Source organism: Procambarus clarkii, chromosome 39, assembly GCF_040958095.1.
Source record: "Procambarus clarkii isolate CNS0578487 chromosome 39, FALCON_Pclarkii_2.0, whole genome shotgun sequence".
Classification (NCBI taxonomy): domain Eukaryota; kingdom Metazoa; phylum Arthropoda; class Malacostraca; order Decapoda; family Cambaridae; genus Procambarus; species Procambarus clarkii.
The window spans coordinates 42529008-42554439 of record NC_091188.1 but is presented as its reverse complement, the minus strand read 5'-3'; the positions used below and the strand labels follow the sequence as shown (position 1 = coordinate 42554439).

The following is a 25432-nucleotide window of genomic DNA, read 5'->3' as shown; positions in this document are numbered from 1 at the left end:
TGACCCAGAGTAAGCCTCCATAATGGATCCTTCTTCCTTCAGGTTTGGATCTTCATGTCCTTACTGGGTTCGTTATGAGGTTCCGGGGTTGTCCTGGCTTGCAGACTGCCCCTTGTTTTCGCTGGATGCTTGGGACTCGTTCTGTCGAACCCGCACGTTTGAGTGTCGTGAGGCGTTGACGGTAGTCCAGGTTTACCTGGGGGGGGGGGGCGATTTTGAGCACCTTAATGAGTGTCTTTTTGCTCCTGCCCTTCTGCGGGACGTTGGTGCAGTGCAGCTCCATGTTCAGGTTCCTTCCCTGTCGGCTGCTCTTGTGGCGGAGGATTTGCGCGCTTGTGGCTTTTTGGCTTCGATCCTGCGTTTCTTTTCCCTCCTGGAGCTATCTTCAGATTGGCTTGCGGAGGATGTTGAGGCGCTTGGGGCCGTTCTGGGGTCTGACGCCTTGGTCTCCGCTGCTCGGGCGTCGTCTGCTATGTTGAAGCTCTTTGCGCCTATCCTGCGGGAGGCGTTGCTGCGGTTTTTCGCTGCGCGCTTCGCGTGTCGTCAGGCGGTCCTGGCTTCCTCTTTGGAATCCGCTTGGGCCCTGGGTCTTAGGTTGTCTTCTCCCTTTTGTCCTCTGCTTTTTGAGGCTTCTGCGGTAGAACGTTATATTCAGGCGGCTTCTTCCTCTTGCCGCCCTATGTCTGAGTTATTGGTTTCTCACCTGCAAGTTTCCTCTTGGCGGCAGTATGAAGTTTCCTGGCAGTCCTTCCGGTTCTTTTTGACCCTTCGTCATTGCTCCTCGCTTTCGGTTCGGGTGGTGTTGTCCTTTCTCTCTTGGTTGTTTCAGGACCGTCATCTGATGCCTAATACTGTCGCCTCGTATCGTGCGGCGCTGGCGGAGCCGCTGCAGCTAGCTTTCGGTATTGATGTTACTTCTGCGCCGTTTCGCAAGCTGTCTTGGGCGTTGTTTCACCTCCGGCCTGCTCGTGCACCGCCTGAGCCGTCCTGGTCTTTGGACAGAGTGCTCTTCTAGCTTTCCACTCCTCGTTTTGTGGTGGCCCCTTCGGTTCAAGATTGCTTTGCTAAGGCTCTTTTTCTGTTGGCATTAGCCTCTGGGGGTCGTGTGGCAGAGCTTCATGCTCTTCTCCGGCGCAGGGGTTTTTGCTCCTTTGGTCGTGGTCTTCGGTTTGTTCGTTTGCAGCCGTCTCCCTCTTTTCTGGCGAAGAATGAGACTGCTGCTTTCCGGAGGCGTCCTTGGGTTGTTGATGCGTGGTTTGTCAGGCCAGGGGTTCACCATGTGTTGTTTCCGGTTGCGGCCCTCCGCCGTTATCTGCGCGCCACGGCTTCAGTGTCCGGGGACGCGCTTTGGGTTGATCCGGTTTCCCGTCTTCCCTGTTTGCGGGTTCGGGTCTCTCAGGTCGTCCACAGGGTCATTAAATCCAGCCAGCCTGCGGTCTATCCCCGTGCCCATGACATTCGTAAGTTCGCTGCTCTTGCTGCTGTCTTCGGCAATATGTCTTGGGCTGACATTCGGGCACGGGGATTTTGGCGGTCGAACAGGGTCCTGGCTGCACGCTACCTTGTTAACGTTCCTGGGCCCAGTCGGGCCTGTGTTGCCTTAGGTCGGTGGTTGCAGCCCGTGGTCTCGGCTTCGTCTTGAGGTGTGGAGCACCGACCGCCTCCCGGGTAAGTGCCCTTGGTTTTTCTTGGTAGTCTTTGGTGAGGTAGCTCCGGGGAGCCGCAGGGGCTCCCCCCAGAAAACAAGCATTGAATGTAATGAAACGCCATTTTCTGGGTGAGTCCCAGAGGCTCCCCGGCATCCCTCCCGCCCTCCGGTCGGCGTTTTTTCGCGGTTTTTGATGTCCAGCCTCATAACTGAGGTGTGGATCGCTGGCTCGGGGGTCTGGGGCTCCCCCTTCCAGGGAGGGGGAAGCTGCGCAGACATGCGGCGCGGCTCGTGTGACGTCATGCTGATTTGCTTGTTTTTCTTTTGGGGAGTTCTGTCCACTCGTTTGTCAATTTTGTTGTTAACCAGAATAGGGGTTTGTTTTGGGGCACTTACCTTTCTGGGTGCCTGTCCCGGTCGATGGCAGATATGGAATGCTCCAAATCACATGTGCATTCTATGGGCCATTACTCCCCATGCCTCTCTGAGGGGGCCAGGTTCTGGCTCGTGGTCCCCGGTAGGCCTAGAACTCCACCCACATCGACTGATGCAAAATAGTTAGGATATCCATATCAGCCATGGATAGGTCCGGGAAGCCTCCGGGACTCACCCAGAAAATGGCGTTTCATTACATTCAACACTGGTTTTTTGCTATCTAATAAGGTTTAACACTTTCGCACATTGGTGACAACATATTCGTCACCAATATTCTTACTGACTACGCTGGCGTGCCACGCTCGGGAGTCACGAGAAAAAATATTTGTATAAAATCCATTTATTATCCGATCAACTTGGGAATAGTTTACAAATGTTTGCCATGAAATGTACGTTTTCTCTAATAGCCGAACAGCTTATTAAAGAGAACGGCGTGGCAGTGAATCATCGTGGTAAAACAATTGTATTATTGACACGACGAGAATAATTGACGTAGATTTTATATATGTTGCCGGTCGAACGCATCCTTATGTGACCTTTAATATTTATGTTCTTATAGAACATTCTATTGCGAACACATTGGAACAAAAATGAAATACATACATCGAAAAATAATGTTAGGACAGTGAATTGAATATATACTTTTCAAAGCGAGTTTCGCCGATATGCCGCCGCGGGTAACACTTCGGCCACTTCCCACACTGTTTTGGGTGGGCTACGACATTGAATCTATATTTATATGCATATGTCCATGTAGAGAATTTTATTGCGATTTCAGTGATACCAAAATTAACGCTGTAGCACAACTGTGGGCTTCACAACCATTAAGAGAGTGGAAACATTGTGTTGTTGTTTGGCGCTCTCGGCAAGTGATCTGAATAGTTTTTTATTTGGTGTTGATATGCCTTATGCTTTGGCGGCATTTTATAGGTATGTTCTTATAGACAATTTTATTGCGAACACAGTGATACCAAATTTAAATACGTACGCCTACATTTAGTGTCAGGACAGTCAAAAGAGTATACACTTTTCGGTCTTACCGCTTAGGTGCGCGAAGCGCCGATATCACATAGGGTATGATTTTTTTCAGAACGCCGATAGCGCTTGTTTGTTCAGTATTTAAATTAAAAACTTTCCTTTCACAGATATAACAAAAGTGGATCAGGGATCCACGAAAATGGCTTTGCCAACCTTACGTGTCAAGTCATGCATAGGCTGCATTCCTCTGCAAAGGGGAACAGTCATCATTGGCTTCTTAGCTCTGGTAGGTACATTTTAGAATAATTTGTCGTAAATTATATTGTATGTGTTTACTAGTGTACAGTATTGCTAATATAGACTAATAAGTTGAGGTGTGCATTAGTAATGTAATTATAAAGGTAAGTGAGGTGCAAGGTTGTTGGTGTGTGCAGCGGTCAATAGGTGCAAGGTTGTTGGTGTGTGCAGCGGTCAATATATACCACTACTGCATGTACTCTACCTAGTCTCTTCTCATTATAAAGGCAAGCTGTAATCATTGAAACCTCCTGTGCTCATTATTCTAATTTGTATCATAGGATATGCCATCCTGTGATATGTCATTTGACTAGCTACAAACTAAACATTCCTGTTAATTTACTGAATTGTAAAAGGGAAGAAATGCCTAGAGGAACCCCAAAGCCTACAAGTCTGTTGATTTTTTTTTTAAATTGCGTATAGTATTTGTGATACTATTCATATTCATTTCAAGTAAACCAAAATTGTTTTCTGGGGAGAGCCTCTTCGGCTCCCCGGAACGAACCGGGCTGATATGAATGTACAAGACCCTAGCATAAGTCAATGCGCATGGAGTTCTAGGCCTTCTAGGTTCGGTCTTGGCTGGATCTTATAATTACCTAAGTGTAATTACCTAAGTGTAGTTACAGGATGAGAGCTACGCTCGTGGTGTCCCGTCTACCCAGCACTCATCATATAACGCTTTGAAACTACTGACAGTTTTGGCCTCCACCACCTTCTCACTTAACTTATTCCAACCGTCTACCACTCTGTTTGCGAAAGTTAATTTTTGTTATATTTCTTCGGCATCTTTGTTTAATTAGTTTAAATCTATAACCTCTTGTTCTTGAAGTTCCAGGTCTCGGGAAATCTTCCTTGTCGATTTTATCAATTCCTGTTACTATTTTGTATGTAGTGATCATATCACCTCTTTTTCTTCTGTCTTCTAGTTTTGGCATATTTAATGCCTCTAACCTCTCCGCGTAGCTCTTGCCCTTCAGTTCCTGGAGCCACTTAGTAGCATGTCTTTGCACCTTTACCAGTTTGTTGATGTGCTTCTTAAGATATGAGCACCACACAACTGCTGCATATTCTAGCTTTGGCTTAACAAAAGTCGTGAACAATTTCTTTAGTATTTCGCCATCCATGTATTTAAAAGCAATTCTGAAGTTAGAAAGCATGGCATAGGCTCCACGCACAACATTCTTTATGTGGTCCTCAGGTGATAGTTTTCTATCTAAAACCACTCCTAGATATCTTTCTTTATCAGAATTCTTTAAGGATTTCTCACATAATTTATAGGTTGTGTGGGGTCTATGTTCACCTATTCCACATTCCATAACATGGCATTTATTCACATTAAATTCCATTTGCCAAGTGGTGCTCCATATACAGTGGTACCTCGGTTTAAGAGTTTAATCCGTTCCTGGAGACAGCTCGTATTCCGAAAACTCGTATTCCGAAGCTAATTTCCCCATAAGAAATAATGGGAAATGAATTAATCCGTTCCTGACTACCCAAAAACCTCACTTCAAACTAAATTTTATACCTAATTCATCTAAATAATCCTACAAAACTATGTTCAAGCTATTACTTACCCTTGTTGATGACTGCTGTTGGCGTATGGAAGATGGTGAGGAAAAGGGAGAAGAGGTGTTACTGTTTGGAAGGGGAGTCCCCTTCCATTATAACATCAGGCAGTGAGGACTTCACTGGTGTGCACACACTGGCACGTTTTGCCTGCATACCATTAAGACTTGCTTGTCTTACTAAGAATCTGTCTAAAGATACTTGTTTTTCCCTACATTTTAACACTTGTCTGCAGTAAGACATCACTTTGTCATTTAAAAGGTCAATGCAATGGCCTGCTACAGCTTTATCTGGGTGAGTTTTTTCAACAAAACTTTGCAGTTCTTCCCATACTTCACATATTTTCTTAATGAAGAAGGGACATCCTCTACTGCCTCTACTAACAACTATTTTCTTTGGTTGAACCTTACCACTGACTTTCTTGGGACCCATGGCGAGATATATAATAACAACTTTTATGCTCAAATGACCAAAAATCTGTCAAAAAACTAGAAATCTTTGTGGAGAATTCAGGCGGGATAGTCCCTGGGCGCAAGGTACTGGTAAACTGAGGCGTGATCGCTGTGCCACCACGCGCTAGTCGGCCTGTACGTGTATCAACAAACTCGTGTTCTGAGGTAACCCTCGCCTTCCGAGGCACATTTTCCGAGCAAATCCTGCTCATATTCCGAAAAACTCGTATTCAGGGACACTCGTGTTCCGAGGTACCACTGTACTTATTTTGTCCAGGTCTTCTTGAAGGGCATGACAATCATCAAAGTTTCTTATCCTTCCTATTATCTTAGCATCATCAGCATACATGTTCATATAATTCTGTATTCCAACTGGTAGATCATTTATGTAGACAATGTACATCATCAGTGCAAGAACTGAACCCTGTGGTACTCCATTTGTGACATTTCTCTGGTCCGATACATTGCCTCTGATAACTGCCCTCATTTTTCTATGTCAGAAAACTTTTCATCCATGTTAGAAGCTTACCTGTCACTCCTCCAATATTTTCCAGTTTCCAGAACAACCTCTTGTGTGGAAATCTGTCGAAAGCCTTTTTTAGGTCCAGATAGATGCAGTCAACCTAACCATCTCTTTTCTGTAAAATCTCTGTGGCTCTGTCATAGAAACTGAGTAAATTCGATGCACAGGATCTTCCAGATCGAAAACCATACAATCTGTCTGACATTAATTTTTATTTCTCTCCAGGTTTTCCACCCATTTACTTTTTATTATTTTTTCCAATATTTTGACTATTACACTTGTCAATGATACAGGTCTATAATTGGGGGGGGTCTTCCCTGCTGCCACTTTTGTAGATTGGAACTATGTTAGCCTTTTTCCACACATCTGCTACGACTCCTGTACACAGGGATGTCTGAAAAATCAGCCAAAGTGGTATGGTGAGCCCAACTGCACATTCTCTCAGAACCCATGGTGAAACTCCATCTGGGCCAACTGCTTTGTTCTTACTTAGCTCCAAGAGCATTTATTTCACTTCGTCTCTAGACACCTCTATGTGCTCTATGTTGTTCTCTGGAATTCTTATTGTGTCTGGTTCCCTGAAGATCTCATTTTGTACAAACACACTTTGGAACTTTTTGTTTGTTTCACACATTTCCTTTTCATCTTCCGTGTATCTGTCCCCCATTTTCAATCTCTGAATATTATCCTTTACCTGCAGCTTGCTTTTAATGAATTTATAGAAAAGGTCTGGATCTGATTTACATTTGTCTGCTATACTGTTCTCAAAGTTCCTCTCTTCCTCTCTCCTTACTGACGTGTAGTTGTTTCTCGCATCTTTGTATCGCTAGTATGTTTGGGGGTTTGGCCTCTTCCTATAATGATTCCATATCTGTGTCTTTTGATCTCTGGCCCTCTCGCACTTTCTATTGAACCAGTCCTGTTTCCTAGGTCTGCATCTCTGTTTTGGTATGAATGTTTGTGTGCCTTCATCATATATTTTGCAAAGTATGGCATACATCTACATTTATACATCTCATTGTGTGGGACTCTATGAGATGCTTCCTTCTCTCTCCCTCCGGAATCTCTGCTTCGGCTGCAGTCTCACCTTCGCCTGTTTCTGGGGCTTCCAGGTCACCCGGAGGTTGCTCAAGGGTTTGTGCGAGAGCCTGACTTTTGCCGTAATGGTCTACCCGCCAGGTCAAGCTTGGCTTCGTCGGCTGTTCTGGTTCCTTCATAGACGTACGTCCCTTCCACCTCTCGTGCGATTGCTGGGTTTGGCCTCCGAGTGTCTTGCGTCGGCTGCTGCATTGCCAGCTTCCTCTTTGGTTTTTCTGTGGGGAGCCAATACGGCTCCCTGGAGCTTATCGGGCTAATGTATGTTATGTTAGACCGGGACATTAACTATGGAGTTCAGACCTACCAGGGACCAGCGCCAGAACATGGCCCCTTCAGAGAGGTTTCAGGGAGCAATGGCCCTGGAAAACCCCATATGGTTGGGGGTTTTCCTTATCTGCCATCGACCGGGGTTAGGCACCCAGAAAGGTAGGCGTAACAAAACAAACCCCACATGGTAAGAAACTACAACAAAAACCGAACAGAGAGGTAGAAAACTCCCTACAATCCCAAGGAAAACAATCAAACAATCAATTTACTGCCGCGCCGGTCGTCCGCGCAGCCCTCCCCTCCCCGGGAGGGGGAGGGGGGGCCCTGGACCTCACCACGCCGGCTGCCGTCAGTTCGCAAGCTAGTGTCAACCGGGATAGACGCTTCTCTGGCCTCAAATTCCTTGGCGGTGTTTGCCTCGTGTGGCGTTCTCTGCTGTTTTTGTGTGGTGTGCGGTGGCCAGGAGTACTTCATCAGTGCCGGGGCTGCATGCGCCTAGGGGCTTCCTTCCCTAGGCGCCCTGTGAGTACTGCCCTTGCGTGTCAGAGTTATCTTCTCTGGGGCATTCGGGAACCACTCCCGTAGAGGTTCTTGCTGCTCGGCATTTGCCTTGCCCTTGGGGCCAGCTGGGGCTTGGGGCCCTTGTTTGGCCTTGGGTAGGGAGTGGTATTGTGCTGGTTAGGGCGTCAAGGTGTTGCGCGGCCTGCCACCTAAGCGGCGACCGGTTCCTGTTGCTCTGGGGACGGTGTACTTTTGCGGGGTTTTCTTTTGTTTTGTTTTTGTTTGCCTGGTGGAGGTTCTGCCTCGTGGGCCCATAGTTCCCCTGGTATTGTTTTGGTGGCCCTCTGCTAGGTCCCCGTGCTTGTACACATCCCAGGGGTTTTCAGTATTATCAATTACCCTTGTTTTGTTTGGGTTTCTTAACCGGTTAGCAACACCTTGCCCGGGCTTCCCGTAGTTGCTACCCTACGGGCCCTGGAAACCCCTATTGGGGCTCGGGGTCCCATGGATTCGTCTCCCGAGTTCCAGCCTGCCTTGTGCAGGTTTGGAGGTTGCAGTGTGCCCTTGTCTCAGGGTGACAGTCACCTGTTTTGCCTCCATCATGCTGCCTGTTGGGTTAATGACACCTTTGACCCGGAGTCTTGCGAGTCATGTTCTCTGCTTGTGCTCCAGTTTTACTTTGAGGACGTTCCTATTAGGGTACAGGCAGCATCAGCGTTGCATGTTAGATTTAGGTTATTGCAATGCGCTAGGTTGGTTTCCCGCCTGGATGCCCCGAGGCTGCCCCGTTTTGGCTTTAGGGACCCTGACCTGGGGGCGTTGGTCGCTATGGCTTTGGCTCCTGCTGCGCCCTCTGGTCCTTCCCCTGTGGTTCTTCCTGCACCTCCTCCCCTGTGTCCGGCTCCGAAACGTATGCGGGTTTCGGCCTTAGCACAGGATTTAGTTGGTGGTGAGACTTGGGCTGCTTCGGGGGCTGCCCCATCCGGGTCGGGGACGGAGGCATTTGAGCCGGTTCCTCCTGCCGAGGCTTCTGGGTCCCACCAGCAGACCCCCTTCTTGTCTGCTTTTCCCTTGGACTCTACCTTTTCTTCAGGGGTAGAGGGTTTGGAGGACAGCTCTGCCCCAGGTCCCGACGTAGGGGATCCTGGGGCTGGGGAGGAGTTGGCCTGGGGGCCTTGGGCCCCCCTGTGACCCCGCTTGGGTGCTTTTGCCTTCCCATGGGGTTTATTGTTGAAGGGGGAGGGGTTTTCTTACCCTCCTTCCCTGTATTAGTATGATTTGGGTTCGGCTCCTCCCTGGGTTCGGTTCCAGGTGCCTTTGAGTACCTCGGCTCCGTCTTTCCAGGGGTTTGCTACTTCCCGTCTCTCTGCGAAGGTGGCGTGGGAAGCTCTTGCTGCATACCTCTTGCGAGACCCGGGTTGTGCCTCCCCAATGGATCCGTCCTTGTTTGAGTTCGGTTCTTCTTCCCGTTTTTGGGTGCGTTTGGAGGTTCCGGAGTCTTCCTGGCTAGCAGACTGCCCTTTCTTTTCGTTGGGGGCGTGGCATGGGTTCTGTCGGACCTGCACGCTTGATTGGCGGGAGACTGCTACTTTTATGCAGGTTTACCTGGGGGGCGAGTTTGAGCACCTTAATGCGTGCTTATTCGCTCCTGTGCTTTCTCTGGATGTTGGCCTTTTCCAGCTTCACGTGCAGGTTCCTCAGCTTTCGGCTTCATTGGTTGCGGAGGAGTTGCGCTCCCGTGGGCATTTGGCTTCAGTCTTGCGTTTCTTTTCCCTTCTCGAGCTCTCTTCTGCTTGGCTTGAGGAGGATGTGGGAGCGTTGAGTGAAGGGCCTTCGTCCGGGGCGCTGTCTTCGGCAGCTAGGGCGTCGGCTGCACTGTTGACGCTCTTTGCAGCCCATCCTGAAGGAAGCGGTGTCTCTGTTTTTTGCTTCTCGCCTCGCATGCCGTCAGGCTGTGCTCGCCCTCTCTTTGGAATCCGCTTGGGCCCTGGCTCTTAGGTTTTCGTCTCCCTTTTGTCCGTTACTGTTTGCAGAGTCTGCAGTGTCCCAGTTTCTGCATGCGGCTTCGTCTAGTTGTCGTCCTATGGCGGACTTGTTGATTCTCCGGAGCGGTCGTTCTCGGCAGTTTCAGAGGGGTCGTGCCAGGGTTTCGGGTTCTGCTGGTCGAGGTGGGCCATTGGTGCCAGTTTCTGAGCCGTTGTTCCCTTCGGGACCAGCGTCGTCTGGTCGACGCAGTGATCGCCCTGTTCGATGGTTGGGTTCTCGTAAGGGGCGTCGGCCCTTTCGCGGTTTGCCCCGTTGACGGGGCAAAGGCTCGCTCGCTCGAGGGAGGCTCGCTCTGTTTACCCACGCTTGGTCCCACGATTTGTGGGCCTTTTTGGTCGTGTAATCCAGCCTGCGGTGGCATTGGGCGACTCGTCCTCCTTTGGGGGGTTCGGGGCTAACAGGGCAGGTTTCTTCTCCTGCGCTTCGTCAAGTCATCTTGGAGTGGGTGCGCTTGGGCGTGGTCGAAACAACTACGTCCCTCAGGTGGGTTTTCCGCCTGTTTCCAGTGCCAAAACGGGACTGTGCGGATCTGAGGTTCATTCTGGACTTGTCCCGTCTGAACCCCTGGATTCCTTGCCCCTCCTTTCGGATGACTACTCTGTCTCAGGTCCGGCTTCTGTTGGAGCCGGGAGCCTGGATGGTGTCCCTGGACCTCAAGGACGCCTATTGGCACGTTCCTATTCATCCGGGGTTCAGGGACTGGTTAGGTTTCGTGGTGGGGCGTCACGCTTACCGTTTTCGATGCCTACCTTTTGGCTTGAATCTGGCACCTCGCGTTTTTACATGTCTGACCCGGGTTGTGGTGACCCGTCTGCTGTCTTCTAGGGATTCGGGTTTTGGCTTACCTCGACGACTGGCTGGTGTGGGCTCCCAGTCGGTCAGCTTGTCTGCTCGCCAGGGATATGGTTCTTTTCCAGCTCGCCAGGTTCGGGTTCCTGGTGAACTGGAGGAAGTCCCATCCGGTTCCGTCCCAGGTTCGGACCTGGCTGGGTCTTGTTTGGGATTCTCGGACCGCTTCCTTGTCTCTCCCTCCAGCGGCGTTGCGGCGGCTGCGGGACCGCCGTTTGCTGTTTCTGAGGGGGTCCCGGGTCACTCGGCGGTTGCTCGAGCGGTTGTGCGGGAGTCTGAAATTCACCGTGCTAGTCTACCCGCCGGGTCGGGTTTGGCTTCGGCGTCTGTTTTCGTTCCTTCGGGGACGTCCTTTCCGCCTCTCTCGCGATCGTTGGGTTCACCCTCCGGGGGTCTTATGTCGGTTGCTGCGTCACCGACTTCCTCTTCGGGCTTTTCGGGGTTCAGTGCCTTGGCGCCTTCCCGAGCCCTCGCTCGATGTGTTCACGGACGCGTCGTCTCTCGGCTGGGGCTTTGTGACCAGTGCTCACCACGCAGGCCAGGGATGGTGGGGTCCTTCCTTCCATCGGGCTCACAGCACGGTTCGGGAGTTCGCAGCTGTCTGGTTCGCGCTTCGGAGGATTCGGGTCGCTTGGGGATCGACCATTCGCCTCCATTCAGACTGTTCTCCAGTGGATCATTGCCTGAACCGCGGGGGTTCTCTTCGCTCCTTGGCTCTTTGAGGTTGGTCCCTTCGAGTGGTTCGTCTGCTGGATTCTCGGGGTTTGGCTCTCCGTGCGGTTCATGTCCGGGGAGTGTCCAACGTTCTGGCGGACGGTCTGTCTCGCTTCCTTCCCCTGTCCACGGAGTGGACGGTCGACGACGACTCGTTTCGTTGGATCTGCCAGACGTACGGTCTCCCAGATGTGGACCTCTTCGCGTCGGCGTGGTCCCGGCATCTCCCTATATATGTGACGCCCTTCCCCGACTGCGAGGCGTTCGCAGTGGATGCCTTTCGGCAGGACTGGTCGAGGTGGGGTTACCTGTACCTCTTTCCTCCGGTCCAGCTGTTGCTTCGGGTTCTGGTTTGGTTAGAGACATTCCCGGGGAGAGTAGTCCTCGTGGCCCCCTTGGTGGCCAGCCCAGCCTTGGTTTCCGGTGCTTTTGGCTCGGTGCCCGAACCCGGGACGTTTCCCGCGGCTCCGCCTCTTTCAGCAGGTTAGGCCGATCCGGTACGGGGCTGGTTCGACCTTCTCCTCTGCTCTTCGCGTCTGGTCTTTTTGACGCGGGTGTATCACCATTTCTATGGTGATCAGGCGGCTTCTTTGATGGTGTCCCACCTGAGAGCTTCGTCTAAGCGACAGTATGAAGTTTCCTGGGGTTCTTTTCGCCATTTTCTGGCTCTTCGTAGGTTGTCTTTTCTTTCGGATCGGGTTGTTTTGTCCTTTCTTACTTGGCTTTTTCAGGACCGTCATTTGATGCCTAATACTGTCGCCTCGTATCGTGCGACGCTGGCGGAGCCGCTCAAGCTAGCTTTCGGGGTGGACGTCACATCCGCCCCGTTTTGTAAGCTTTCCCATGCTATGTTTCACCTCCGGCCTGCTCATGCGCCTCCTGAGCCGTCCTGGTCCTTGGACAGGGTTCTCTCCTATCTTTCCTCTCCTCGGTTTGTGGTGGCCCCTTCGGTTCCTGATTGTTTTTCCAAGGCTTTGTTTTTGTTGGCATTGGCCTCTGGGGGCCGGGTAAGGGAGCTTCATGCTCTCCTCCGGCGCAGGGGTTTCTGCTCTTTTGGTCCTGAGGGTAGGTTTGTCTGTTTGCAGCCTTCTCCATCTTTTCTGGCGAAGAACGAGACTGCTGCTTTCCGGAGGGGTCCGTGGGTCATTGATGCTTGGTTGGTTCAGCCGGGGGTGCATCATGTGTTGTGTCCTGTTGCAGCACTTCGCCGTTACCTGCGCGCTTCAGCCGGGGTGGCTGGGGATGCGCTTTGGGTTGATCGGGTTTCCCTCGTTCCCTGTTCCAGGGCTCGGGTCTTCCAGGTTGTCCGCAGGGTTATTAAGTCTAGCCAGCCTGCGGTCTATCCTCGCGCCCATGAGGTTAGGAAGTTTGCGGCTTTGGCTGCCGTGTTTGGTAATATGTCTTGGGCACATATTCGGGCGCGTGGATTTTGGAAGTCGAACAGGGTCATGAGGGTCCTGGCCGCCCGTTACTTGGTGAACGTCCCTGCTCCTCGTCGTTCTTGTGTTGCTTTGGGTCGCAGGTTGCAGCCAGTTGTCTCGACTTCGCGTTGAGGAGTTTGTGGCCGCTGCCTCCCGGGTAAGTCCCCTCTTTTCCTTCTCTTTGGGTATGTAGCTCCAGGGAGCCGTAGGGGCTCCCCACAGAAAACCAGCGTTGACTGTAATGAAACGCCATTTTCTGGGTGAGCCCCGGAGGCTCCCTGGCTACCCTCCCTCCCATCCGGTCGGCGGGATTTTTCGTGTTGGTTGAAGCCTAGTTTCCGAACTGACGGCAGCCGGCGTGGTGAGGTCCGGGCCCCCCCACTCCCCCACCTGGGGAGGGGAGGGCTGCGCGGACGACCGGCGCGGCAGTAAATTGATTGTTTGATTGTTTTCCTTGGGATTGTAGGGAGTTTTCTACCTCTCTGTTCAGTTTTTGTTGTAGTTTCTTACCATGTGGGGTTTGTTTTGTTACGCCTACCTTTCTGGGTGCCTAACCCCGGTCGATGGCAGATAAGGAAAACCCCCAACCATATGGGGTTTTCCAGGGCCATTGCTCCCTGAAACCTCTCTGAAGGGGCCAGGTTCTGGCGCTGGTCCCTGGTAGGTCTGAACTCCATAGCTAATGTCCCGGTCTAACATAACATACATTAGCCCAATAAGCTCCAGGGAGCCTCCGGGGCTCACCCAGAAAATGGCGTTTCATTACATTCAACGCTGGTTTTTTGGCGTCCAGTGCTTTGGCGTTTACCCGAGCCCTTGCTTGATGTGTTCATGGGCGCGTAGTCTCTTGGCTGGGGCTTTGTAACCAGTGCTCACCAGGCCAGCCAGGGGCGGTGGGGTCTATTCTTGTGGTGCGGAAGCTTGCGGCGGTGTGGATGTCGCTTTGGAGGGTTTGAGTCACTTGTGGATCGTACAATCCGGCTCCATTCGGACTACTTCCCGGTGGTTCATTGCCTGAACCAAGGGGGAGTTCAATGCGGTCCGTGGCTCTTTGGGGCTGGTCTCTTCGTATGACTCGTTTGTTGAGTTCTCGGGATTTGGTTCTTCTGGCCATTCACGTTCAGGTGTCCAACGTCCTGGCAGACGGCCTGTCTCGGTTCATTCCCCTGTCCATAGAATGGACGGTCGATGCCGATTTGGCTCTGCCGGACATATGGGCTCCCGGAGGTGAACCTCTTCACATCGGTGTGGTCAAGGCGTCTCCCATTGTATGTGGCACCCTTCCCCGACTGCGAGTCCATCGGGGTCGATGCCTTGTGGCAGGACTGGTCGAGGTGGGGTTACCTGTACCTCTTCCCCCCAGTTCAACTGTTGCTCAAGGTCCTAGCTTGCTTGGAGACTTACCAAGGGAGAGTAGTCGTCTTGGCTCCTTGGTGGCCGGCCCCCTTGGTTTCAGGCGCTGCTTGCTCGGTGTCCAAACCCGAGGGTCTTCCCGTGGCTCCACCTCTTTCAGCAGATCGGTCCGGTCTATTATGTGGCTGGTTTGATGTTCTCATTGAGTCTTCACATCTGATCTTTGACTCGAGTCTATCATCACTTGCATGGTGAGCAGGTGGCTTCGTTGATAGTGTCCCACTTGCGTGCTTCATCTGGGCAGCAGTATGAAGTTTCCTGGTGGTTCTTCCGTTATTTCTTATCCCTTCGTAAGTTTACCTCCATCTCTGATAGGGTTGTCTTGTCGTCCTTCCATTCGTGGCTGTTCAAGGGCCATCGTCTTATGACGAATACTGTCGCTCGTATCGTGCAGTGCTGACGGAGCCACTGCAGCTTGTAATCGGCATTGATGTTACTTCTGCATTGTTCCGCAAGTTGTTTCGTGTGTTGTTTCACCTCCGGCCTGCTCATGCACCGCCTGAGCTGTCCTGGTCGTTGGACTGGGTGCTCACCATTCTCTCTTCTCCTCGGTTTATGGTGGCCCCCTCGGTTCAGGATTGTTTTTCCAAGGCTCTTTTCCTGTTGGCATTGGCCTCTTGGGGTTGGATTGGGGAGCTTCATATTCTCCTCCGGCACGGGGGAGGGGGTTCTGCTCCTTTGGTCCTGGTGATAGATTTGTTCGTTTGTAGCCTTCTTTCTCCTTTTCTGGCAAAGAATGAGACTGCTGCTTTCTGCAGGGGGTCCTTGGGTTATTGATGCTTGGTTGGTCAGGCCGGGGTGCATTATGGGTTGTGTCCGATTGTGGCTCTCTGCTGTTACCCACGCACCACGGCCTCGGTGGCCAGGGATGCACTTTGGGTTGACCCGGTTTTCCTTCTTCCCTGTTCCATGGGTTAGGTCTCCCAAGTTGTCTGCAGGGTTATTCGGTCCAGCCAGACTGCAGTCTATCCTCGTGCCTCCTTACCAGAGCCTCAGATATTAACACCAAGTAAGGCATCCAGCACTTCCACTAACACGATAACATCATTTATATTTGCCAACATCCAGGGTATAAAAACATGCAAATCCAACAAAGTTCACTTTATTGATGGTCTCCTTCATGAGGCAAATGCAGTGTTTGCAGCCCTAACAGAAACCCACACAAAGGACTACCATGATGGTGAAATATGGATCTCAGAGTACAATCTTTTCAGATGTGATAGGAAACACCGGCTTCAGGGTGGGGTCAGCCTCTACATCAAAGACACACTCATCTGTACTGAGCTGCTAAACACCTCAAATGATATGGTGGAAGTGCTGATAATCAAAATAGAGATTCTAAATGTAGTTATTGTCCTTGTATATAAGTCACTGGAGGCAAACCCTCAGCAGTTTAAAGACCAACTAATGAAAATAGAACACTGCTTGGAAAACCTCACAAATCCAGCTCAGAACATCATCCTGCTTGGGAACTTCAACCTACGGCACCTGAAATGGAAGCACCTGGCTAATACAGTAATATCAGAAAGAATACCAGGAAGTAGCCTAAATGAACAGGCACATGCAAATGACCTGCTACGGATGTGCGATAGGTTTGCCTTAAACCAGCAAATAGTAGAACCAACTAGGAAGGAGAACACGCTGGACCTCATTTTCACTAATAATGATGAATTGATCGGGAACATAATGTTTACAAATACCTGTTACTCAGATCACAACTTAATTGAAGTTCTGACAACCATGGGGAATGGACCTTCAAAACCAGTCCAGATTCCCGGTGGAGGAGATTTCAGCAAATTCAACTTCAATAATAAACAGATAAACTGGGAGCAAATAAACCAGGACTTCACAGAAATAAACTGGGAAGAACAGCTAGAAAATGCAAACCTGAACCAGTGCCTTGAAAAAATAAGCTCAGTAGCACTAGAAATATGTTCAAACCGCATACCTCTAAGAAAAAAGAGAAAGAGATGCAGATTGGAACGGGAACATCGTTCCCTATATAGGAGAAGAAAACGAATCGCGGAACAACTTGAGTCGCACCCTATCTCAAGAACGGCGAAGAGGGTTGGGTAGAGAAATAGAAACAATTGAACTCAAGCTACAAGAATCATACAAAACCCAGGAGAGGCAAAGAGAGGAAAAGGCCATCAGTGAAATAGAGAGAAATCCGAAATATTTTTTCTGCTATGCAAAATCAAGATCAAAAACCACATCTAGTATCGGGCCCCTGCGAAAGGGAGATGGAACTTTCACCGATGACAACAAAGAAATGAGCGAGCTACTGAGGAAGCAGTACGACTCTGTTTTCAGTGAGCCATTAACCCTTAAAGTGCGCATCACTTCATATGAAGTGTAAATCGTTTTACCAGTCAACTGCGCTTCACTTCATATGAAGTGTATGGGTACCGCGCACGATTTGAATGGCCCGCGGTGTAGCTGGGGGTCCCATACGCTGCCCAGGGGCTCTAGTAAACAGCGGCCATTTTGAAAAAAAATCCAGCTCACGATTCGATGGCATGGGAGGCCTCAGTTTAGCGAGAGTCACCATGGCGAGCGCACGGTCAAACGCCTCACGGGCACGCACCACTCAGTCCCTCACCCCAGAGCAAATAGCCCACGAATTATTCTCTGAAGGTGAAGAAAGTGTGTTTGACGATTCAGACAACGATGAGGATTATACACAGTTGTCGGGTGATAGCAGCAGCAGCAGTGAAAGTGAGAATAACCGCCATGCCATGGCGAGGCCTATACGCTCTCCCATGCCTCCTCGCCCATTTTCTACCCCAATTCTACCACGACCTCACAGTTCCTGTGGATATTTTCTGTTTGAGGGTGACGAGTCAGAGGGAGGTGACTCCTTTTCTGGGTTTAGTGACTCACATCAAAGTTTTATTGAGCCTGTGGCTGGTACCAGTGGTGTAACTGGGCGAGAAATTGTCGCGTCAGCAGCATCTCGCCCGGCCAAGCGCCACCGCATGGCACCACATGAGGGACCAAGACCCTCGTGTTCACGTGCACCCACCTCACGTGCACGTAGCCGCCGTGCTTCTCGCAGACGGTATTCAGCTCCTGGTCGCCGGTATGCATCGCTTCCTCGCCGTCTTTCCTCTGCATCTCGCAGGACGCCTGGTGTACTTGAGTGGAGTGATGGTGACGATTTTATTCCTAATATTCCTCACTTTGACGATAAAGATGTAGGGATTACAAACCTTTTCCCTAATCAAGGTGAGGACATGGCTGAGATGGAATATTTTACAGCATTCTATGATGAACCACTCATGGAATACATTGTACACCAAACGAACCTGCATGCTGCTTACCTGATTGAGAGGGAAATCACAGAATTTTCACGACTGCAGCGTTGGAAAAATACCACAGTGGCGGAAATGTATGTGTTTTTGGCACTCTGTTTGTTGATGAAGCACTGTCACAAACATGCAATAAATGACTATTGGAGCAAGGACAAGACAATACCAACACCTTTATTCGGGAAATATATGTCACGAGACAGGTTTCAGATACTCCTCAGGTGTCTACATTTTGGAAGTGTTCAGGACCGAACACCTGATGATAGACTGTGGCGAGTGAGGCACTACATGAACGATGTTATTGGAAAATTCAGAGATTTTTACGTACCAGCACAAAAGCTGGTGGTTGATGAATCTCTCATACTTTTCAAGGGACGTGTTCCATTCAAACAGTACATTCCCTCAAAACGAAACCGATTTGGCCTGAAATTTTTTGTTCTTTGTGATTGTGAGACAGGATACGTGTTACACATGATTCTGTACTCGGCTAGTGATGTAGACATTCCCGGTAACGACGAACATGGATTCTCGGGGAGTGTAGTGAAGACCATCATGGCTCCGTGGATGAACAAGGGACACATTTTATACACAGATAATTACTATACAAGTCCCTTGCTAGCTCGGTTCTTGCTAGAAAATAGAACCGGATTGGTTGGTACAGTAAAGCCACAACAAAGGGAAATGCCTGTGTTTGACAACGACATTGCAGTTGGTGAGTGTCAGAGAAGGAAAAGTGATAACATTCTGTCAGTTCGGTGGAAAGACAAAAGAGAGGTGAACTTGTTGACAACAATTCATGATGGAACAATGGTGAACAGTGGGAAAGTGAGCCATAAAACAAACGCACCACTATATAAGCCAGACTGTGTTTTAGACTATAATATCAACATGCGGTTGATTGATAAATCAGACATGATGATTGGCACTGCAGAGTGTGTGCGGAAGACATGTAGGTGGACGAAAAAAGTGTTCTTCCATCTTGTGGACATGAGCATGCTGAACTGTTTCAACATGTACCTTGTGAGAACTGGACGTAAGCCCACTTTCCGTGACTTTGTATTTGATGCTGCAATACAGTTATTAGGAAAGTTTGCAAAAGATGTCCCAGGTATTCAGCGGCCCATCATAAACCCACTGTTGCAGCATGCTGGTACTCCACGCCTCGCTCACACTGAAGGCTTCCTAGCACACAAACTTAAGTATTTGCCACCTGGTGTGAAGCGTGCAATAGCCCAACGTGATTGCTTGGTGTGTAAAACAACGACACGTAGAGACAAGAAACGGAAGCTTGTGCAAACATGGTGTGAAACGTGTGGTATCCCATTATGTGCTGTCGACTGCTTCAATGACTACCACAGTCTAGAAATCTTCTAAGTGTGCTTCAAAGTGTGTATAGCGTGTGCGAGTGTGTAAATATGTAAACATATAAGCAGATAGCGTGTGCGTGTGTGTAAATATATACAAATATAAGCAGAACATACAATATAATAGACTGTAATGACATATTATATTGCCGTAATTGAAAACATTTGTGTGCGCCTGTGTATACTCAAATATGCAACAATTATTGATACAAAATATGTTCAAACAGTATTTGAAACACAATTAGTGAAAAAAAATTAGATAAAATGCGCTTAGACATTGTAAATAAATAGCGCGAAAATATATTTGTGGCAACTCTGGCTGTTTGAGGACCGCGCGCAACATCTCCCGGGCGTGTACTGCATGAGCGAACATGCAGATTGTGACGTCATCACCGAGCTTCTCGGCTCTATTGCAACAAAAGTAAGTACAATAGAATTTTTTTTTTATTTTTCCCGTGATCAGTGAACAGAACTTAACAGATTAGCAAAAAAAAAAAAATTTTTTTTTTTTTCAAAATGACATGCGCCTGTGTGGATAGCAGGATATTAGACCCCGAGCATGTTAAGGGTTAAATGCACTAAAGATTGATAACCCAAATGAATTTTTCATGGATATGATACCAACATCAAATCATATATCAGACGTCACCCTATCCCCACTGGATTTTGAAGAAGCCATAAACAGTATGCCTATGCACTCTGCACCAGGCCCGGATTCTTGGAACTCCATATTCATCAAGAACTGTAAAAAACCATTATCGCAGGCCCTCCACATTCTGTGGAGACAAAGCCTAGATACTGGCGTTATTCCTGATATACTCCTGATATACTATGGAGTCATAACAGATGCTGTGTTTCCAAAGGACTACTATATAGTAAGGAAAGAGAGGGAAGGGAGAGGAGGTGGAGGAGTGGCCCTGCTGATAAGGAAGGACTGGAGTTTTGATGAGATGGAAATTCCGGGCTGTGACGGATTCAGAGATTACATAACAGGAACTATAACAATGGGTGGACCTAAGATAATAGTGACAGTCATTTACAACCCTCCCCTAAATGACAGAAGACCTAGACAGGAGTTTGATAGGAACAACATGGCAACTATTAATATAATAGAGAGAGCAGCTTCAGTTGCCTGCAGGAATGGCTCAAGACTCTTAATCATGGGTGATTTCAACCATGGAAAGATAGACTGGGAGAATGGGGACCCACATGGTGGTGCAGATACGTGGCGAGCTAAACTCTTGGAAGTGGCAACAAGGAATTTTCTGAGCCAGCATGTCAAGGAACCCACAAGAATGAGAGGCAATGATGAACCAGCTAGACTCGACTTAATATTCACCCTAAATGAGTCAGAAATAAGGGAAGTCAAAGTTGAAGCCCCCATAGGAATGAGTGACCACAGTGTACTGACCTTTGAGTACTTGGTGGAGGTAGGGATAACCTATCCAAGGATGGGAGTGGAGGGGAAAAGACTGAATTACCGAAGAGGAAAATATGACGAGATGAGGAACTTCCTAATGGGAATACCATGGGAAACAGAACTTAGAGACAAGAATGTGCAGGTCATGATGGATATTGTCACCCAAAAGTGCCAAGAAGCTGCAGACAGGTTTATCCCCGTCCAAAAGGAGAAAAACGAAAAACAACAGAAAAACCCATGGTTCAACCAGGAATGTAAGGTAGCGAAACAACTGAGTAAAAGAACATGGAGAAACTACAGAAATAACAGAACACCAGAGAGCAGGGAGAGGTACCAGAGGGCCAGAAATGAGTACATCAGAGTGAGGAGGGAAGCAGAGAGACAGTTTGAAAATGACATCGCGAGTAAAGCCAAGACCCAACCAAAGCTGCTCCACAGCCATATCAGGAGGAAAACAGCAGTGAAGGAACAAGTGATGAAGCTGCGGAAAGGGGAGAACAGATACACAGAGAATGACAAGGAGGTGTGTGAAGAACTCAACAAGAGATTCCAGGAGGTCTTCACAATAGAACAAGGAGAAGCCCCTGCACTAAATGAGGAGGCGGCAACCTTGGAAACCTTGGAGGAATTTGACCTCACCAGTGATGAGGTCAAAAGGTGTCTGCTGGAGCTAGATGTGACAAAGGCTGTTGGGCCTGATAGAATCTCACCATGGATACTAAAGGAAGGTGCAGAAGCACTAAGTGTGCCACTCTCTATGGTGTATAACAGGTCACTGGAAACAGGAGACTTACCAGAAAGTTGGAAGACAGCTAACGTGGTCCCAATATACAAAAAGGGTGACAGGCAAGAGGCACTGAATTACAGGCCAGTTTCCTTAACTTGTATACCATGCAAGGTGCTGGAGAAGATCGTGAGGAAAAGGCTCGTAGAGCATCTGGAGGGAAATAACTTTGTAACGCACCACCAACATGGGTTCAGAGATGGTAAATCGTGCCTCACAGGGTTAATAGAATTTTATGACCAGGCAACGAAAATTAGGCAGGAAAGAGAAGGGTGGGCCGACTGCATTTTCCTGGATTGCCAAAAAGCCTTCGACACAGTACCCCATAAAAGGCTGTTAAAAAAGTTGGAGCAACAGGCAGGAGTAAAAGGGAAGGTGCTCCAGTGGATAAGGGAGTACTTAAGCAACAGGAAACAGCGAGTAACGGTGAGGGGGAAGACATCAGAGTGGCGAGATGTCACCAGCGGAGTCCCACAGGGCTCAGTACTTGGACCCATCCTGTTTCTAATATATGTGAACGATCTTCCAGAGGGTATAGACTCATTCCTCTCGATGTTTGCTGATGATGCAAAAATTATGAGAAGAATCAAGACGGATGAAGATAGGCAGAGACTACAGGATGACCTGGATAAACTGGAGGAATGGTCTAGAAAATGGCTGCTGAAGTTCAACTCTGGAAAGTGTAAGGTGATGAAATTAGGCGAAGGGAGCAGGAGGCTGAACACAAGGTATCATCTGGGAGGGGAAATCCTGCAAGAATCAAATAGAGAGAAGGATCTGGGGGTTGATATCACACCGAACCTGTCCCCAGAGGCCCACATCAAAAGAATATCATCAGCGGCATATGCTAGACTGGCCAACATAAGAACTGCCTTCAGAAACTTGTGTAAGGAATCTTTCAGAACCCTGTATACCACTTATGTAAGACCAATCCTGGAGTATGCAGCTCCAGCCTGGAGTCCATACCTAGTTAAACACAAGACAAAGTTAGAGAAGATTCAGCGGTATGCCACCAGGCTCGTCCCGGAACTGAGAGGATTGAGCTACGAGGAAAGGCTAAAGGAGCTGAACCTCACATCCCTGGAAAACAGAAGAGTAAGGGGAGACATGATAACCACCTACAAAATTCTCAGGGGAATTGACAGGGTGGACAAAGACAAACTCTTCAGCACGGGTGGGACACGAACAAGGGGACACAGGTGGAAACTTAGTACCCAGATGAGCCACAGAGACGTTAGAAAGAATTTTTTCAGTGTCAGAGTAGTTAATAAATGGAATGCACTAGGAAGTGATGTGGTGGAGGCTGACTCCATACACAGTTTCAAATGTAGGTATGATAGAGCCCAGTAGGCTCAGGAATCTGTACACCAGTTGATTGACAGTTGAGAGGCGGGACCAAAGAGCCAAAGCTCAACCCCCGCAAGCACAATTAGGTGAGTACAATTAGGTGAGTACTAAAAACAGCAGAGATAGCACCACTTCATAAAGGAGGAAATAAGGCAGAGGCAAAAAATTACAGACCGATAGAACTAACATCGCACATTATAACAATTTTTGAGAGAGTGCTAAGAAGTAAGATCACAAAATACATGGAATTACAGCATCTCCATAACCCTGGACAACATGGTTTCAGAACAGGGCGCTCTTGCCTGTCGCAGTTGCTGGACCACTATGATATGTCATTAGATGCTATGGAAGACAAACAAAATACTGATGTAATTTACACAGATTTCGCAAAAGCTTTTGATAAATGTGACCATGGCGTTATTGCACATAAAATGCGTTCAAAAGGAATTACCGGAAAAATAGGCAGATGGATCTACAATTTCCTGACCAACAGAACCCAATGTGTAATAGTCAACAAAATAAAATCCAGCCCATCAGCCGTAAAGAGCTCAGTCCCCCAGGGTACTGTGCTTGCTCCAGTACTTTTTCTCATCCTCATATCGGACATAGACAAGAACACAACCTATAGCACTGTATCATCCTTTGCAGATGACACTATGATCTTCATGAGAGTAGGCAACATAGAGGACATGGCAAACCTCCAGTTAGATGTAGATCAGGTCTTTCTATGGGCTACAGAAAATAATATGGTGTTTAACGAAGATAAGTTCCAGCTCATGCGCTATGGAAAAAATGTAAATATAAAAACGGAAATCACGTACAAAACTCAGGCAAATCATAACATAGAATGTAAAGGCAATGTAAAGGATCTGGGTGTACTTATGTTGGAAGACCTTACCTTTAAAGAACACAATAAAGTAGCCGTCACAACTGCAAGAAAAATGACAGGTTGGATAACAAGAACTTTTCACACTAGAGATGCTATACCGATGATGACACTTTTCAAAACGCTTGTGCTCTCTAGAGTGGAGTACTGCTGCACAATGACAGCCCCTTTCAAAGCTGGAGAAATTGCTGACCTGGAGAGTGTGCAGAGATCCTTTACTGCTAGAATCCACTCAGTAAAACACCTAAACTATTGGGGCCGACTAAAGAGCCTAAATCTGTACTCCCTTGAGTGCAGGCGGGAGAGATACATAATAATTTACACGTGGAAAATATTAGAGGGGCTGGTCCCAAACCTGCACACAGAAATAACATCACATGAGACCAGAAGACATGGCAGGATGTGCAGAATACCCCCGTTGAAAAGCGGAGGTGCAACAGGTACTCTGAGAGAGAACTCTATCAACATCAGAGGCCCGAAACTGTTCAACACGCTTCCGCTACACATAAGGGGCATAACTGGCCGACCCCTCACAGTGTTCAAGAGAGAACTGGATAAGCACCTCCAAAGGATACCTGATCAACCAGGCTGTGACTCATACGTCAGGCTGCGAGCAGCCGCGTCCAACAGCCTGGTTGATCAGTCCAGCAACCAGGAGGCCTGGTCGACGACCGGGCCGCGGGGACGCTAAGCCCCGGAAGCACCTCAAGGTAAGGTAAGGTATGACGTTCATAAGTTTGCTGCGCTGGCTGCCGTCTTCAGTAACATGTCTTGGGCTGACATACGGGGACGGGGTTTTAGGAGGTCGAACAGGGTCCTGGCTGCTCGCTACCTTATCAACGTTCCTGGGCCTAGTCGGGCCTGTGTCTCATTGGGTCGGCGGTTGCAGCCAGTTGTCTTGGCTTCGCGTTGAGGAGCAAGGGCTGACCGCCTCCCGGGTAAGTCCCTCTAGTTTTATCTTTGGGTAAGTAGCTCCGGGGAGCCGAAGGGGCTTTCCCCAGAAAACCAGCGTTGAGTGTAATGAAACTCCTTTTCTTGAGTGTAATGAAACACGCCATATTCTGGGTGAGACCTGGAGGTTCCACGGCATCCCTCCCTCCGGTCGGCGGTTTGTTCGCGGTTTTTGACATCCAGCCTCTGAACTGTAAGGTGGATAGCTGGCGCGGGGGTCTGGGGGCTCACCCTTTCCCCTCCCGGGGATGGGGAAGTTGCGCAGACAGTGGCATGGCGAGGTGGTGATATCATGCTCTTTTGTTCATTTTCATTTGAGGAGTTGTGTCCACTAGTTCGGCTTTCAGTAGCAATATTTTAACCAGAACAGGGGTTTGTTTTGGGGCGCTTAACTTTTTGGGTGCCTGACCCGGTCGATGGCAGACATAGAATGCTTCCAACCACATGGGGGGTTTCTATAGGCCATTGCTCCTCGTGCCTCTCTGAGGGGGCCAGGTTCTGGCTCGTGGTCCCCGGTAGGCAAGAACTCCATGCACATTGACTGATGCCAGGGTCTAATAGTGTACATTCATATCACCCCAGTTAGCTCCGTGGAGCCTCTGGGTCTCAACCAGAAAATGTCATTTCATTACATTTAACGCTGATTTTTGACTAAGTTGTGTTGAATCTAAAGTTCTGCATTAAATAGGACGACACAAAGCATAACTCATGCTTAGATAAAACTCCAACATTTTTGCATTTTAACAAACTGTAATATTTGGAAAATTATCAAATTTTATTCCCACAGTTCGGGTCATTACTTGAAATATTCAAGTGTGTTCTAAGACTGGTGGACTTCGAGTTGTCTCTCAAGCAGTGTCAGCAAGCAGAGAAGACATTACTTGTCAGACCCACTATTCTTGTTTATTTGGACAATTCAACTGAAGATGATGATGATGATGATGACGATCATCATGACCTTGCATCTGAAAAGTGCCCTACTGGAGCTGTAATTAACATAAGTTAGTATCTCAGATTTTCTTCCTAGCGCTTTAACGTTCTAATTCCTTGGCATTTTACCGACTATAAAGGTTGCTGGCATCTCAAGGTTGCTCTCAGGGATAACTAAAATGTTTATACAGGTAATATTGTTTGATTTCATATATATATCTTGCTTAG

At 48.7% G+C, this 25432-nt stretch overlaps 1 protein-coding gene across 5 annotated transcripts in view; it reads left to right on the top strand.

Moving 5' to 3' along the window:
• LOC123760420 (uncharacterized) overlaps positions 1–25432 on the top strand; it is a 72705-nt gene that overhangs the window by 10735 nt on the left and 36538 nt on the right. For all 5 annotated transcript variants that reach the window (XM_069338426.1, XM_069338423.1, XM_069338424.1 and 2 more), the window contains exons 2-3: positions 3229–3347; positions 25062–25275. In XM_069338426.1, coding sequence (XP_069194527.1) covers positions 3261–3347; positions 25062–25275 — 301 coding nt within the window. In that variant the 5' untranslated portion in view covers positions 3229–3260. The remainder of the gene's footprint in view (positions 1–3228; positions 3348–25061; positions 25276–25432) is intronic.